Here is a 16,677-nt window from a genome sequence, read left to right on the forward strand (position 1 = left end):
CACCTCGGTGGAGTTTCCCTTGGCTAACCCCGTGTGAGTGAGAAGAAGATGGGAGAGCAGGATGACTAAGGCTTTGCAGGGTCTGTTGTTTACTCACGATTAAATATTATGCAGTGTTGGCTGTTGCAGGCTCCGCAGATAAAGTTATTGTAATATTTGCTTTGTGCGTCTTCAGCTCTGTGGTACCACAGTACTGCATTTTTTTGTTGCCTTTTGATTGTCCATGGGAAATGATTATGTAAATTGCATTAGTAGAACGAGAACTTGAGTGAGGAGGGAAATAGATAGATGTGGGTGAGCTATACCGAGTATGGGAAATCCAACCACTTGAGCTGGACTCGCCAACCTGGGACTCGGAAATCAAATCAGCACGTACAATTGTGTATTGTGTACATATATTTAACTACAGTGGTGGCCCAAACCCAAGGCTGCAGGCAAAGAGCACGCAGGGCAGGTTAGGGGTTTTGGTACAAAGGTGGCAAAACATCCCACACCCTCCAGCCTCCATTTGCTTCCTGTCCCAATTCTGAGGCTGCCATGTGCACAAAGGTAAGTTAGAGCAGCTTGAGGGCTGCTCTAGGGTACATCAGCTGCCTATGGGGATTGCTGCAGCATAGGAGCACCTCAGCCAGACTGTCTTTCCTTCAGTTGTCTCCCCAACATTGGCAGCAGGGAACGGGTTGATGTAGGAGCCAGTACGTCAGTTTTATGACACTAGAAGATCCATCTACGATGGAGTTAGGCTGCTGTATTCAGTTACCTCAGCTCCATGGCCGGCATGGTGCAAAACCACCACTGTCTTCTTGGTTGTCATTGGGTATTGTACCCAGGAACTCCAGAGCTAAAGCTTGAGCCTCTCCGTCCTGCGCAAAAGGCCTAATGAGGCCAAGATTTTAAAAAATGATTAGTGATTTTGTGTCCCTCAGTGTTGGGGTCCCTATTTTGAGTTGCCTTTAAAGCGGCCACATTTTCAGAAAGAACTGAATCCCCACCTTCTGAAAGTCAGGCCCTTAAGGTGTTTGGCACCCATATCACTAGTGCCTTTTGAAAGCCTGTCTCTTGCCTGACGGCTGTCTCTAGGCTCATACCCGCTGAGGATCAGGCTCAGAGGAGGATCAGTAACAGAGGGTTGTAGCTGCACCCTATGGTCTGGCCTGAGACCTGTAAGTAAAAATGAGACAATTCAGACTAGATCATAGTGTGAACCCATGATCTGCAGAACTAACTGTAGCAGTGGGGCATTGTTAAAAAACGGCACCAAATGAGGAGCCTGCAGGGAGCACGAATCTTGTCTTGCTCTGGTCTGTTATCCTGAGAGATGGTTTGTTATTGTTTGAATTAATAGACTCAGACACACAGGTGGCTCCAGAGCTTAAAAGCATTTTTTGTCTCCCTTTTTTTTTCTTCTTCTTCCAAATTTGGTTTTCATTAGTTACCATGGTAACCGCGAACATGTCTGGTGAGGGATTTGAACTTAGAGAAAATGAGGAGACATTACAAAGTGGGAGTGCTGGAGAAGAAAAGGCAGATTCGTACTGCTGGCGTCTTCGTTAGCAATTTGGTTGGCCTAATTTTATTAAAGTAAGCTTACCTTGAGATGCAACTAGCAAGTGACACTGCATGAAGTCAAAGCGTCGACTGGCTGCTGCCTCCTGGTAGCACCCTAGCCACGGATAACCTGTCATATTCCCCCTTCAGCCATCAGCATGCACAGGAAGCTCTGGTGAGTTGTTCTTTTTTAGTGTATTCTGTTGCTGTGGCCTGCTGTGACACTCTAGAAAGCTTTAGAAGTCAGAGAGTTGCTGAGGACACGTTTCCACCACTCCCTTTGTTTTCTGAAGGAGGATTCACAGAGGCTTAATGATCGCATTGTACAGTTTGCTGTAGACGTCAGTTCTTCATGATCCTGGGATGAGGCCCTTGGGATACTGGGGAAGGGGAGGACTCCTGTATCTGTGTTGCAAGGGGATACTTGCAAAGACTCTGCTGGCTTGTTACTGTACAGATCCAGGGGGAAAAGATCTTTTAAGGTTCACTATGAGGACAGTGATGTTTGTGGGAGAGAAAAAGGCAGCTCGTGATCCTTCTTTGTAAATAGGACTTGGAAAGTATTTTGCACCACACCAAAGTAAATTTTTACATTTTATCTAAGGGCTTGTCTACACTTGAAATTTAATTTGGATTCAGGTAGGGTGTGAATTTAAAGCGCAGTAGCTATTCCTGACTGACTCCCTGCCTAGGCACTCGTATTCCGGAATAACTCCATATGTAGACAAGCCCTAAAATTAGGCCCTCTGAGAAATCTCAGACTTAGTCTCTGCTGTGCAGTCCATCTCCTTTCACTGCTAGGTGGGCAGATCAAAAGCATCCCAAGTCACTAGTAACCTAAAGATGATGCATCCACTGACTGCTTTGTGGACTCTGTGAAACAAGTTTGGGAGATCTCAGTAAAGAAGTGTCCACATCACGAAAATGATTACCAAAGTTGACACCAATTTTCTCCTGTAATAAGGCAAGGACTGAATGAATGAGTTATGGAGACTGAAAAACCAAGAACGGAATGGGGTCATTGTACACAAAATTAGTTTCCTTTAAAATTGCTAGGTGAACAGGGAGGCTGCATTCTCTTATGGGAAACATTTTAGCACGCCAATATTTAATCTGCAAATGCAACTCTATCTCTGCAAACGTCTCGGTGCACAGGGATGGCTCAGAAAGATTTTTACCTTTATGCTTCACGTTCTGATCAATGCAAGAGGTCAGACCTATTCACCTCACAGGCGCATTGCAAAGCCCATCTTCCTCTGTCTCCCAACCTAGTTGAGGTAGGAGAGGGGTGGCCTGAAGTGGATATATTTATGGGCAGTCCTTTTTTTATATTGTGACTTTAAATTTAGGGGATGGGTTCCCAGAGCATTGTATGGGGTGCTGTGGTTGCATTTTAAAAATTGAAATCAATAAAACAAATTAGGGGCTTACACAGAACTGTACTGCTGGTAATTTAGAGAGGTTCAAAATTCAGATCAAGTTTTAAACTTAAAATTCGGGGTGCATGGATCTGGGATTTTGGTACAGACCCGTCTCTACTGGTCTCCTTGTTGTTTTGTTTTCACCATTTTTTTGTTGAGGTACTCCATTAGTTCCCAGAGGGTAATTGTTTCTGCTCAGGTGCAGTTGCAGCGAGTGATATGAAATGTGGCAAGTCATCTGCTACAGTAATATGCAGAGGTGTGTATGGTTTGTATTGCTTTGCTTTTATCATGCTAATGTTTTTCCTTAGTAATTTGAACTCAGTGTCTAGATCTTAGTGTCTAGGTCCCAGTGTCTAGATCCAAATTGGCATGGACCCCTCTTCCCTCAATAAGGAGTTTTACTCTGTCCCTGGGCTTGAGTATGGACATATAGTTTAGTCAGGGGGTTAATTAACTACTTGCCTGTTGATTCTACATCAAGGGAGAATAACCAGATTGGGGTGTTTGCTCTTAGCCACAAGTGGGGTCTAAAGAGAAATCACAGATATAAAATATAACCCCCAATGAAAGCCAATTTCTGTTTTTCCTAGAAAACCATGGAGAATATCTTGTAAAATAGTAGTGTGGAAGGGAAGAGCCCTGTACATCAAATTACCAAGAGCGTTAATGTGTGTACAAGTGAAAATTCAGATGAATTATGAGTGCGAATGTCTGCTGATAATGGGCTCAAGAGTGCTGAAGATGGAAGTAGAAAAATATTGAGTGATTTGCTTAACCTTTATAAAGTGAAATGTGCCCAGTCTCAGGGCTTTTTAATATTTGACGGGGAAGAGCAGAGCTAATGGCAGAAATGGGAATGATGTAGCTTAACGGGTTACCCACTGGTTGTTGCAATTTTTCTGCATTCATTTCTATGTTCTTGGGGGCAAGTTGGTTTGGGAGCAAGGTCTGTAGAATGGATTGTCTTTATGCAAATTCTTCTGATTTTATTACCACCTCTCCAAGTGGGTATTTACATGCAAACGTGCCAGGCTCTGCAGTGCTGGCATGAACATGCGTTTTGCATGTTGCCTTACCTGTGCGTGTGTGTTTGCGCGTGCACACTAAACGTGGGTCCAAACCTAAACACCCTGAAACTTCGGAGAATTGTGGAATCCAGGCTGGAGGCAGAGCTGAACACTGTAGCTGATCTATACTGGGCTAAACCAAAACCCTGGGTTCAAACCACTCCAAACTTTGGGGAAGTTCAGGTCTGGATCTTGATCTCCAGTTTGCAGTCTGGGCCCATGTCTAGCATGTAAATATTTTGCTGGTGCAGTCCTTTCAATGACTCTTGCAAATGTAGTGCCATGTATTCTTCTTGAACCCAACAGGCTGAGAGAGATGAGAGATGAATGATCTCTAGCGAATTATGCATTATGGGTGACATTCACCTCTGTGGGGAGGGCCAGGGAAAGGTCTAAGCACCGCTTGAAAAAGAATTTGGTGAAAGGCGATCCATTCTGCAGCTTCCACAACAGCCTGTCGACACTCCTCCTCCAAAATATAGTAATGAGCACAGCGAGAGTGTGAAACACACAGGCTGGGCTAAAGTACGCAACATAAAGAACATAAGAATGGCCCTAATGGGTCAGACCGAAGGTCCATCTAGCCCAGTATCTGTCTTCCAACAGTGGTCAGTGCCAGGTGCCCCAGAAGGAATGAACAGAACAGGTAATCATCAAGTGATCCATCCCCTGTCGCTCATTCCCAGCTTCTGGCAAACAGAGGCTAGGGACACCATCCCTGCCCATCCTGGCTAATAGCCATTGATGGACCTGTCCTCCATGATCTGATCTAGTTCTTTTTTGAGACCTGTTATGATCTTGGCCTTCACAACATTCTCCGGCAAGGCGTTCCACAGGTTGACTGTGTGTTGTGTGAAGAAATACTTCCTTTTATTTGTTTTAAACCTGCTGCTTATTAATTTCATTTGGTGACCCTTAGTTCTTGTGTTATGAGAAGTAGTAAACACTTCCTTATCTACTTTCTCCACACCAGTCATGATTTTATAGACCACAATCATATCTCCCCTTAGCTGTCTCTTTTCCAAGCTGAAAAGTCCCAGTCTTATTAATCTCTCCTCATAAGGAAACCATTCAATACTCCCAATAATTTTTCTTGCCCTTTTCTGAACCTTTTCCAATTCTAATATATCTTTTTTGAGATGGGGTAACCGCATCTGCACACAGTATGCAAGATGTGGGCCTACTGTGGATTTATATAGAGGCAGTATGATATTTTCTGTCTTATTTTCTGTCCCTTTCTTAAGGATTCCCAGCATTCTGTTGGCTTTTTTGACTGCTGCTGCACATCGAGTGGATGATTTCAGAGAACTATCCACAATGACTCCAAGATCTCTTTCTTGAGTGGTAACTTAAGTGGTGCACATGCTCTCTATATGGGGTAAAATTTCACCCTGTAACCTTATGGCATTTATTACTAAAGCCTTTAAAAGAAAATACTGAGAGAGTTAGATTTATTAAGTTGATGGAGAATCAGAATACATCTTTATTCAAACAGAAGGCTGGAAATTACACATAGATGAACCATAAAACTGTTGCAAAACATCAGTCTCTCCAACAGGGAGATGACAAGCAGGTTTCATTTGTTTTTTCTCTTGTTTGGTGTTTGGCTGTAGAATCAGTTGAGTGAAATTTCTAGAAGAAATACTCTCCTCCCCACATAGTCTATTATTAAATTAATTATTAAAGCCATGGCTTAGGAGTGAGGGAAAATAGCTGCTCACGTGGGGTGTGGGGGTGTGTGTGTGTGTGTGTGTGTGTGTGTGTGAGAGAGAGAGAGAGAGCTAGGATCTAGCCCCATACGTTGCTACATAAGTAGTGTTTCTTCGTCACATTATAGGATGGATAATTGCATAAGGCACGGGGGGAGCCAAATGGACAGCTCTGTAGTTCTGCAAACACAGAGAAAGGATAGGGCCTGTCTAAACCGATGGTTACATATTTGTTAAATTTGAGATGGGTCCAAGCCAAATGCTCCGACTTAGTGGAAGGCCCTTATCTCAGTGATGGGACCATGGATTGAAAACACCCTGAGGCTTTGGGTAAAGATAAGATTCATAGATGCATTCTGAGCCTTGCAGCTGCCCAAATCTCTCAAGCGATGACCACCATATTGGCCAGCCCATCAGGAATTGAGCCGTAGGCCTCCAGACGTGAATCGCTACATCTTGAGGTAAAGAGCAAGGCTCTCTGGCTGAGAACTGTAACAGACCCATCTCCTCTGTGTACTGAATATAACATCCACTGACAAACTTCAGAAAACATGGCTCCAAACAGATATGAACTTTGCAGCTTGAGCACACCTCTGGTAAACATTATCTTTTACTTAGGACTAGGGCTGGGCAATAAACATTGGTTTGGGTATGAGTCTCTGCAAACAATTTCATTGTTTCCTTCTCTATCTCTTGACCCCTGAGTTTTCTTTTTGAGTTTCTGTTTCCAAAGAACCTAAAAGTTTAAAGCAAAACTCAGTCAGAACCTTTGAGTGTCAGCTGTGTTTTGCATCATGCCCCAGGACCAGTGCCTAAGATGGATGAAGCCATGAGCTTTTACACCAGCTGAGGATGTGTCCCCAAAGATTTTTCATGGTCTTAATGCACAGCCAGAAATGAATCAGCCTGATGTTCCCTTCAAACTCTGCCTGGGTTTGCTCACAGGATTTGTGAGTCTTTTGATAAACCTCGGCTGTTCTGCATATGTAACAGATTCCAACACCAGGCAAGTTTCTTGTGGTTTGGGGTTTTGTCGTGAGTTTTGCATCCTATTATAAGAGAATCACACGCAGATACAATATGAACACATTCTCTTAGACAAACCTGTATGGCAAGGCTCATAATACAGCGCACCCTGAATAGGCGATATCCTATCTTGAGACAACTTTAAAGCATTCCTATTATTTCCAGTACATTTTAATTTGATCTGTATATAAAGACCCGCCTCTACCAGGTATTCGATTTCTGCTGTTCCTTTGGGTAGTCTCTTAAAATAGATTCTCCTGTATAATAAAGAGGAGAGAAAAGATTTATTATTAATCTCTTTCTAATGTAGGAGGTTTTATTTAACACTGACTTCTAGGTCCTAATCATCAGCTGTTGTAAACAGGCAACTCTCTACTGGAGTCAATGGAGATATGCTAATTTACACCTGCTGTGGATCTTGCCCCAAATATATCAACGTCTTGGTGTTTATAGCTCAGGAACGAGGGCTGAGGGCAGGGACGATTTGAAGAGTAAATCTGAGTTACAGATTGCATTACAAGAGCAATAATTTACATTTTGCTAAAAGAAAGGGAGTACTTGTGGCACCTTAGAGACTAACCAATTTATTTGAGCATGAGCTTTCGTGAGCTACAGCTCACTTCATCGGATGAAGTGCATCCGGTGAAGTGAGCTGTAGCTCACGAAAGCTCATGCTCAAATAAATTGGTTAGTCTCTAAGGTGCCACAAGTACTCCCTTTCTTTTTGCATAGACAGACTAACACGGCTGTTACTCTGAAACCTTACATTTTGCTATCACAGTAGTAGGATAAACCTTGTCTACACACTGGATGGACCATCTAATGGTGAAAACTCAAGTCCTGTGAGTATTAAATACACCAACACTAATAAATCTGCCTCATATCTGACTTCTGTGATTATGGGTCCACGGTTTATAAATTGATTTCTTTGCGGGCAACAGGCAAAAAGCCCAAATTTGTTGCATTTTGTTTTTGCCCAGGGAAACTAGCACACAGCCTCATTGATAATGACAGGCTGCATCTGCATGGCAAGAGAGGTTTTAATGTCTGCATTCAGGGTGGGGGATGGACAGAACTACTGGTGTTGACTGCTGGACACATGCTAAACACAGGAAGTGAAACCGACCTGAAAAATGACAAACAAGCAACATTTTGTGCTTTCAGTTTGAGTCTCCAACCGCTTTCACATCAGCTGTGTCTCAACCACAATGACCAAGGACTCCACCCTGCTCGAGTAAAAAGCACCTCATGAAACCAGGACAATATTACAGCAAACTCATTTCCTGATTTGCTCCTTAATGTGCAAACCGTGGTGGAAACATGCAGCGTCCGTGGTGTATTTTTGACGCTCTGGCTAATTGGCCAGGGGATGTGTGTTTTGAAGGGTGAAGTCTCAAAATGTGACCTTAACACTGAACTTTTCAACAGGCACAGAAGAGCTTAATCACTATATTTTACATGGTGATATACATGTGGTGCAGTCTGTAGTGGGTCGGAGTGAGAGATGCTGCCCTCTCTTGTCAGGCCCACAGAAAGGATAAAGAACTGCTGCTAATACCAAGTAAAGGAGCAAATGCAAATACTGAATATTGTTGGAGCCGTCCGGTGCAAGCTGCAGGCGTGGTTCAAGTTATTGAGGCTGTTCTAAAGGGGTTAAGCAACAGTGGTTATAGGACTTGCTAGCTACTGCAGTGTTCTTGAGATAGCAGGGAATCCCTGATCACTCTTATTCGACTGTTATGTGGATAAACTGGATTTAGCATCTTTCTAAGAGAGAGCTCCTAAATTCTCTCTCCCTCTCCAGCTTACTTCCTTTTAGGTACCTGCAGTGTCCACATGGTGGTGCTGTTCTACAGTTACTTTTTAGACCCCACCAAAAAAATAAAACCAAACCAAATCACCAGCATGGTTTGAGACATCTACAGATAACTAACGTCACCTCTGCACCGAAATATCCTTTTACAGGGGTGCGTTGAGGTAGATTTTCTGCAGTAACGTGCATCTAAAGTGGGGGCGCACATGCCAGTCGCCTCTGTGTGGCCACAGCCAGTCTCCTATATTTTGTATGGGGACCACTGTGTCAATGCTCTACTCACCAGCCTATGATATAATCATTCCGCAAACTAATTTTCTCTGTGCTTTGATCTGAGATGCCACTAAGCTTTGCCCATACCATGGTGGTTTCCATAGTAACCAACATATTGTGTTTCAGCTGGGAGCTAGTGAATGGAGACTATAAAAAGGACAAAACAGGGACAGGCGGCATAGACAAAATGCATTATCATAGGTGGGGAGGTGGAAGAGTTATATTGCCAGCTGCTTTGAAAATCCTGCAGAACTCACTTGTTGCCATACCACTAATAAGTATTGTAACCACTCCACAATGGCAGCATCCCACATCTTCGCCTGTTTCACCAAGGGATGGGCTTGGCCTATATATACTGATCTGGTTCTCAAGGCTTCGGATTCTCTCTGTTCTGAAGGAGATCCCCTACCCTGCAGTGTGTAGTTCATTGAATAAGGGTGAGTCCCTCCCTGCAAGTTAAATAGAATTTGAAGACTCTGGGACGGCATGCAAATGCACACAGAAACAGCCATATCTATGATAATCGCAGTTAGTTTAGGGGGTTCTTGCTTTTCCCTCAAAATCTTCTAGAAACCACCACCAAAATAATTGTTTGAAAGGCAATGCAAATTGCCTCAAAATGTCAGACCCATATTATGAATCCCTCTCCCTGCAGATTAAGGTTTCTAAGGATTTATTTTTGCCATGTACAATTGATAAGTTAACTACTGATTGTAATAGGGCTCTTGTGACTCTGTTGGGTTGATTTATATTTCTGAATGAGCTGATGCACTCAGATGGAAATAAAACTCCCTGCCCAAACACGGGTATAAAGAATGTCAAATCATGCTGCCTAATGTAAGAGGCAAACACATTGTAAAGGGAAGAAATACTGTAGATCAGAAAAGCCGGTATGTAAGAATATTTTATACCACTAGATGGTGCTAGATCTGCTTTTGCTGGACATACCAGGAGTCCTGGGTGTGTTTAGTGGTTGTGAGAGTCAGAGATTCCAACGCCAGAAGGGCCCATTGGGATCATCTAGTCCGAGCTGCCTAACTAGGATGGCCAGGTGTCCGGTTTTCGACCAGGACACCTGGTCGAAAAGGGACCCTGGTGGCTCTGGTCAGCACTGCTGACTGGATTGTTAAAAGTCCAGTCAGCGGCGCAGCGGAGCTAAGGCAGGGTGCCTGCTGTGGCTCTGCACGGCTCCTGGAAGCAGTGGCATGTCACCCCTCCAGCTCTTATGTGTAGGGGCTGCCAGGGGATTCTGCATGCTGCCCCAAGCGCTGTCTCTGCAGCTCCCATTGGCCGGGAACCGTGGCCAATGGGAGCTGCGGGGGCAGTGCCTGCGGATGGGGCAGCATGCAGAGTCGCCTGGCCGTGCCTCTGCATAGGAACCAGAGAGGGAACATGCCGCTGCTTCCAGGAGATGCTTTAGGTAAGCGCTGCCCAGAGCCTGCATCCCTGCCCTCTCCCACACCCTAACCCCTGTCCCAGCCCTGATCCTGCTCCCACCTTCCAAACCCCTCAATCCCAGCGTGGACCACCCTCCTGCACCCCAAACCCAGTGCCCGCACCTCCAGCCGGTCTTGAAATAGATATACTGCTGACCAGTCAGTTATCCCAGGGAGTGGTGTCTGTTAAAATGCAATTTAGTCGGTCTCAGTAATAACATAAAGAACACATATTTCATCCTCCCTCTGCAACGACTTATCAGGGTTCTGTTATGGTCTCTGTCATCACAGTTTGTGAGCCCCTCTCAAAAGATGAGTGAAATCCTTTCTCTATTGGTTTGTCCTCCCCCATCTCTGTGAAATAGGGAAGTATTATTATCTCAGTTTTACAGATGGGAGACTAAAGTACAGAGGAAACAAATGACTTGCCTGCACAGGAAGTCTGTGCCAGGAATTAGGGCTGGTCAAAAATTACTCATTAAAACTGCTTTTTGAAGAAAACTTAGTTTTCAACTGAACAAAACTCTGCAGAAACTGTCTGCTTTCTGTAGAAAATTTCAACTTTTTGTTAAAAAATTGAAAACTTGGAAACTGAATTTTCATTTTTTGTCCAAAAACCTTTTGGTTTTTCATTAGAATTGAAATGTCCTGCAGGAAAAGAACCCATTTCTTAACCTATTGTCCCAGAACTGTACCACAAGACTATGCCTTTTTCTCTTATGCTTCTGACTTTTATTATAGACCATTTGGATCCAAATGAGCATATCATGATAGGCCACAGTATATGATTAAGGGGGACATAGTATCCGAGAGATTTTTTTGGCAGAGCTAGTGACCTGAATAAAAAGTAGTGGTTGGGTCTTGGGGGGCGGGGGGAGTACTATTTTATTTACAAAGAACTCTTAAACTTCCCAGAATCCTTAAATTCACTTTGAATCTCAGAGGATAATTAATTGGACATCCAGCTGAGACAGAGATGATGCATATTAAATAATTTCCACCTATTTTGAATGCTTTTCTCACCCTTAAGCTAAATTTCTCCATGTCTGATGTTTCTTTCATCAATGATATTAATTTCTATTGATGTGCGTGTAGTTCATTTAATTACGGCAAAATCCTCTGAGCTTTACATATTACCACTCTCCTGGTCCCGCTGACAATAATCTCATCTATAATTCCATAATGTTTTGCAGACAACTGAAACCGCCTCTAATTTGGTGTCATTAATGAGCCACGTTTTCCTCTGCAGTTGTTTGGTTTGAGTTTTCGTGTATCTCATATGGCTATTGCTTTGGCAAAGGCAACTATAACTGAGAAGGCAGAAGACTACATTTTAAAATTTATGCCCCAGTTTCCTAAAACGAAGGAGCCGCTACCCTGTAAAGAACGGAGATAACACAGAACCAGTGTGTTACCTTTATTACCCCCATTTTAGCTGACATCTAAATCTAAGGGGTATTGATTACCTGTAGTCATTAAAGATCCCATAGTATGTTTCACTGCAGTAGGATTGCCAGCCATTGTGACTTGGACAAATTTTAGCTCAGATAATTGCTTTCTAACCACTTGACTTCCAAATAGCTACGGTATTCTTTACCGCCTGTCTTGAACAGCTGCTGTTTTACCCCAGAGGGGGTTGCCTTTCTGTGGCAGGTGTAGTGATATATACAAGTGTGCGTGTGTATTCTTTCATTAGGTAAAGCCATCCCTATACTGTAAAGCCAGTAGGGAATTCACTATTCCCAGTTATTCCTCTTTCCTCCAGTGGGAACTATAGCTTGTAGCTTCTGAGAGTCGAAGCGATACCAATGTGTTTTACTGCCTTTACTCTTACAAGCATCTATAAAGTTTCCCAGAGATAGAATACCTGGGCCTAATCATAATTTTGAAAGATAAATGTGTGCATAAAAGCTTCCCGGTAATTGATGCCTCTGGGGGTTCAAACTGGCTCCCAGTAGCTGGAAACTGAATGAGCAGGACCTCAGTAGCAATTTCAGTGTGACATTTAAATGAACTTTTTTGTAATAACATAGTCGTAATGAGAGGATGGGGTTAGATGTTTAGATTACATTCCCAAAAGCCCACTGAAGTCTTTCTGCTTTCCTTCCCAGGTATCCCGGGCTGGATGGACACCTAGGTTATGTTTTGTCACCTATTAGGCATCTGAATGTACTATATCTCATTAGAGCTCACCTAATAATAACTCTTCTTCTTCCGCAATTACTTTCACATCCCTTCATTGAGTTCTAAGGGACTCACACTTCTCATATTAGCCTATATTTTATAATGATGTTTTTTGTCTTTGAGGTAGACTTTGATTCATTACTTTTCTGCCAGACCATGCACAAAGACTCTGCAGCTCATTACAGTAACGTGGTCCAGTCATTGACAAAACCAGATGTTTGGGAGTGGAATAAGTCAAAACCCGTCACGTTGAATTAGGATGTTGGACTAGGTCATCAACTGGTGTAAAGTGACCTCTCAGCACTTTAAGACAATTGAGCTAGATTGCTTTACTCCACCTGAGGATCTGGCCCATTGTATTGTGGGCATCATGTACATCCCTACTTGTAACTTACGGTCTGTTCTTTCACCACTGATGGCTGCTCACCTCCTTCCCATACTGTGCTGCCCAGTGCAGAAGTCTGGGAGCTGACCTTGTCCGTGAAGACCGAGGCAAAAAAAGCATTGAGTACTTCAGCTTTTTCCACATCATCTGTCATTGGTTGCATTCCCCATTCAGTAAGGGTCCCACACTTTCCCTGACCTTCTTGTTGCTAACATACCTGTAGAAACCCTTCTTGTTACCCTTCACATCCCTTGCTACCTGCAACTCCAATTGTGCTTTGACCTTCCTGATTACACCCTTGCATGCTCGAGCAATATTTTTATACTCCTCCCTAGTCATCTGTCCAAGTTTCCACTGCTTGTAAGCTTCCTTTTTGTGTTTAAGCTCACCAAAGATTTCTCTGTTAAGCCAAGCTGGTCACCTGCCATATTTGCTATTCTTTCCGCACATCGAGATGGTTTGTTCCTGCTCCCTCAATAAGGCTTCTTTAAAAACAGCCAGCTCTCCTGGACTCCTTTCCCCCTCATATCAGCCTCCCAGGGGATCCTGCCCATCAGTCTCCTGAGGGAGTCAAAGTCTGCTTTTCTGAAGTCCAGGGTCCATATTCTGCTGCTCTCCTTTCTTCCTTTTGTCAGGATCCTGAACTCAACCATCTCATGGTCACTGCTGCCCAGGTTGCCACCCACTTCTACTTCCCCTACCAATTCTTCCCTGTTTGTGAGCAGCAGGTCAAGAGGAGCATGGCCCCTAGTTGGTTCCTCCAGCTTGTGCACCAGGAAGTTGTCCCCAACACTCTCCAAAAACTTTTTGGATTGTCTGTGCACTGCTGTATTGCTCTCCCAGTAGATGTCAGGGTGATTGAAGTCCCCTCATGAGACCAGGGCCTGTGATCTGGAAACTTCTGTTAGTTGTCCGAAGAAAGCCTCATCTACCTCAATCAATACTGCAGCAAGGAGTAAAGCAGCCCTGTGACACTGGAAGTACCTTTTATTCAGATGCTATTTAAAATGAGGAGTAGATGCACTGGAGAGCTGGTGTCCTGCTGGCTACATTCTGACTTAGGCCCGGTCTATACTTAAAAGTTTTGCAGCCTCGCTGCATCCAGTAAGAATCTGAAAAAAATCACCCCCCTCCCCCAACAGAGCTATGCTGGCACAAGCCCTAGTGTAGATGCAGTTTTACCAACTACAGTGTCCTTTGGCTGGTCTAGCTGATTTGTATGGGAAACTGGTAAAAGCTGTCCCGGCAGAAGGACTCGTTTCTCGGTGTAAGCTGAGTCTCCACTAGGAGAAGGGTTTGTCGTATAGCTATAGGGCAGGCAAGGCCATAGTCAGTGACCTGCTGCCTCCCTCAATCCCCTGCTACAATGTTAGTTGGATGAGAGATTTTTCTCTTTCTGCACTGATCTGTTGTGCACTTTGTATAGGCAGCATTTCAGTGATGGCTGTCATGACACCTAGTTGGATGCTCTGGGATTTTTTGGTAAAATATTTTATATATATCAGGGATTGGCAACCTTTGGCCCACGGCCTGCCAGGGAAAGCCGCTGGTGGGCTGGGCCGGTTTGTTTACCTGCAGCATCTGCAGGTTCGGTCGATCGCAGCTCCCACTCGCTGCAGTTCACTGTCCCAGGCCAACGGGGGCTGTGGGAAGTGGCATGGGCCAAGGGATGTGCTGGCCGCCCTTCCCGCAGCCCCCATTGGCCTGGGACGGTGAACTGCGGCCAGTGGGAGCTGTGATCGGCCGACTCTGCAGAAGCTGCAGGTAAACAAACCGGCCCGGCCCGCCAGCGGCTTTCCCTGGCAGGCCGCGTGCCAAAGGTTGCTGATCCCTGATATATACACACACACCTCTTACCTTATTCAAGCTCAAATAGTTTTAAAATACTAAGTTCACTTCTCATTATTAGTGCTGTTAACTTCGTTAACAGCTAAAATCATCGTGAACACTGGACACGGACTTGTTAGTTTCACCTTGGTTCCCCTCCCCAACTCACTTTGACTTTCCGCTCCTCCTGCTCAAGTGCTAGCTCGGGATGTTGTTTTGGTGTTGCAGGGAAACGCTCTCATCTGAACAAATGAGACAATAAACAAATGGAATTAAAAAAAAATCATCCTCTTCGTAACCTTTGTATTGATTTAGCTTTTGTAAAATCTGCACCGCAGGCCCCGTCCCGTCAGCGTAGTTCCACGGACTTCAGCGGAACAATTCTGATTTGCGCTCACTGAGAATCTGACCCTTGATCCTAAAGTTGATCTGACAGTGTCTTCTGATCCAAAGGTTTACAAAGCTCACCATAAACAAAGCCTTAAAACTAACTCTTCCCTGTAACAGTGACTTCCAGTTATATACCACATAGTGCAGCAGAGCATTTCACAGGGCAGCTCGTCTCGTTGTGTGGAGTGGCTGCTTATGGTGCCCAAGAGTGATGTGATAGGCACGTATATGGCTAGCTTATCCAGCTAGTGGACTGGGCGTGCTGTTTGCTTAAGCGTGTTCTCATTTATGGCCACCAGTGGGCAGACACTGCATTTGGCTTTTTTTTTGCAGTTCTGTAGTGACTCAGTGAAATCAGCAGCAGTCTAGTCAGACTCGCTCTGTGAAGTCCAGATCAAATCTCTTCCTTTGATAAATTTTTCTAACCGTCCATGCTGCAGACTCCACCTGGAGCTGAACATTTGTGTGATGCTTTCTTGGGGCTCAATTCATCTCTCCGGTGAAGTGAACAGTGCTAGGTTGGGAGGTGAATTTCTCTCTGTGACTCTCCTGTGGCATTAGAATGTATTAATGATACGAAGCAGCCTGAATATGAGGGCCTGCTGCAGAGACCATCTGTTGGGGAGGGCTCAGATGATGGAGCTGAGTTTGATTTTGGGGGCAGGGAGCAGGCATCGGTTGGAAACGAAGTGGGTCACGTTTCAGTTTGGAGGGCTGGCTCCTTGTCCGAGGAGCAAAGTTGTTGAGTTGGAACTGCTGCCTGTGCCTTTGTTGGGTGGCATGGAAAAGCCCCAATCCTGCAATGGGATCTGCAAGGAAAGACTCTCTTCAGAGCCCCATTGAAGTCACCGGGGCCTCGCATATTCTCATTTGCCCACGGGTAGCAAAGGGGCCTCCATTATTTATAGAGGGCACCTTGAACCGGAGATAGGCCTTTTCTTTTTCTTTTCTTTTCTTTTCTTTTCTTTTTTTTTTTTTAGAGGCTGGAACCAAACCAAACCAAATCAAATCAATTAAAAAAAAAAATCAAACCAAAACACCATCAATAGGGAAGCGATGTGCTTCCCTTAGCCAAGGGCTTGTCCGTTGTATTCCTTTCTCTTCCCACTCATCTGTCTTGTCCATTTATAATGTAGAGGGACAGGAGCAGTCAATTACTCTCTGTGTGTGCAGTACCTAGCACATTGTGGTTGATCCCTAGACACTATCATAATAAATGTGATTTTTAATAAGCCTGTCCCTCTATTATCAGCCTACCTTGTCTCTGGAAACTTTTGTATAACTGCAATCATGCTTGTACAACACTGTATATTTTTATAAGGAACTAGAAAGGCGATATAAAAAAGACCAGAAAGACTCTTTATCCAGTTGCTTACTATGGGCCTTTACCTTCTTCCATTGGAATCAAGGGGAGTTTTGCCACTGGAAGCCAGATACACCAGGATCAGGCCCTGTTTTTAGGCCCAATCCTGCAAGCCTAAATCACCTTCAACTCCCAGGTGTTTAGCCTGAGGCCTATTCAGTTGTGCTCAATTATTCCCCAATTAGTACAGAGGGAAGGAAAGTCTTACTGAGAGATACAGGTCATAAATTAC

General features: G+C 44.2%; 1 protein-coding gene across 10 annotated transcripts in view; it reads left to right on the plus strand.

Annotated features, from left to right (window-relative positions):
• Window positions 1–16,677, plus strand: part of RAP1GAP2 (RAP1 GTPase activating protein 2) — a 265,418-nt gene that overhangs the window by 80,852 nt on the left and 167,889 nt on the right. For 2 of the 10 annotated variants that reach the window (XM_073315720.1, XM_073315719.1), the window contains exon 3: window positions 1,433–1,723. The exons of the other annotated variants lie outside the window; for them this stretch is intronic. In XM_073315720.1, the coding sequence (XP_073171821.1) occupies window positions 1,707–1,723 (17 nt within the window). In that variant the 5' untranslated portion in view covers window positions 1,433–1,706. The remainder of the gene's footprint in view (window positions 1–1,432; window positions 1,724–16,677) is intronic. 10 annotated transcript variants of the gene reach the window in all.

Source organism: Lepidochelys kempii, chromosome 17 (assembly GCF_965140265.1).
Source record: "Lepidochelys kempii isolate rLepKem1 chromosome 17, rLepKem1.hap2, whole genome shotgun sequence".
NCBI lineage: Eukaryota > Metazoa > Chordata > Testudines > Cheloniidae > Lepidochelys > Lepidochelys kempii.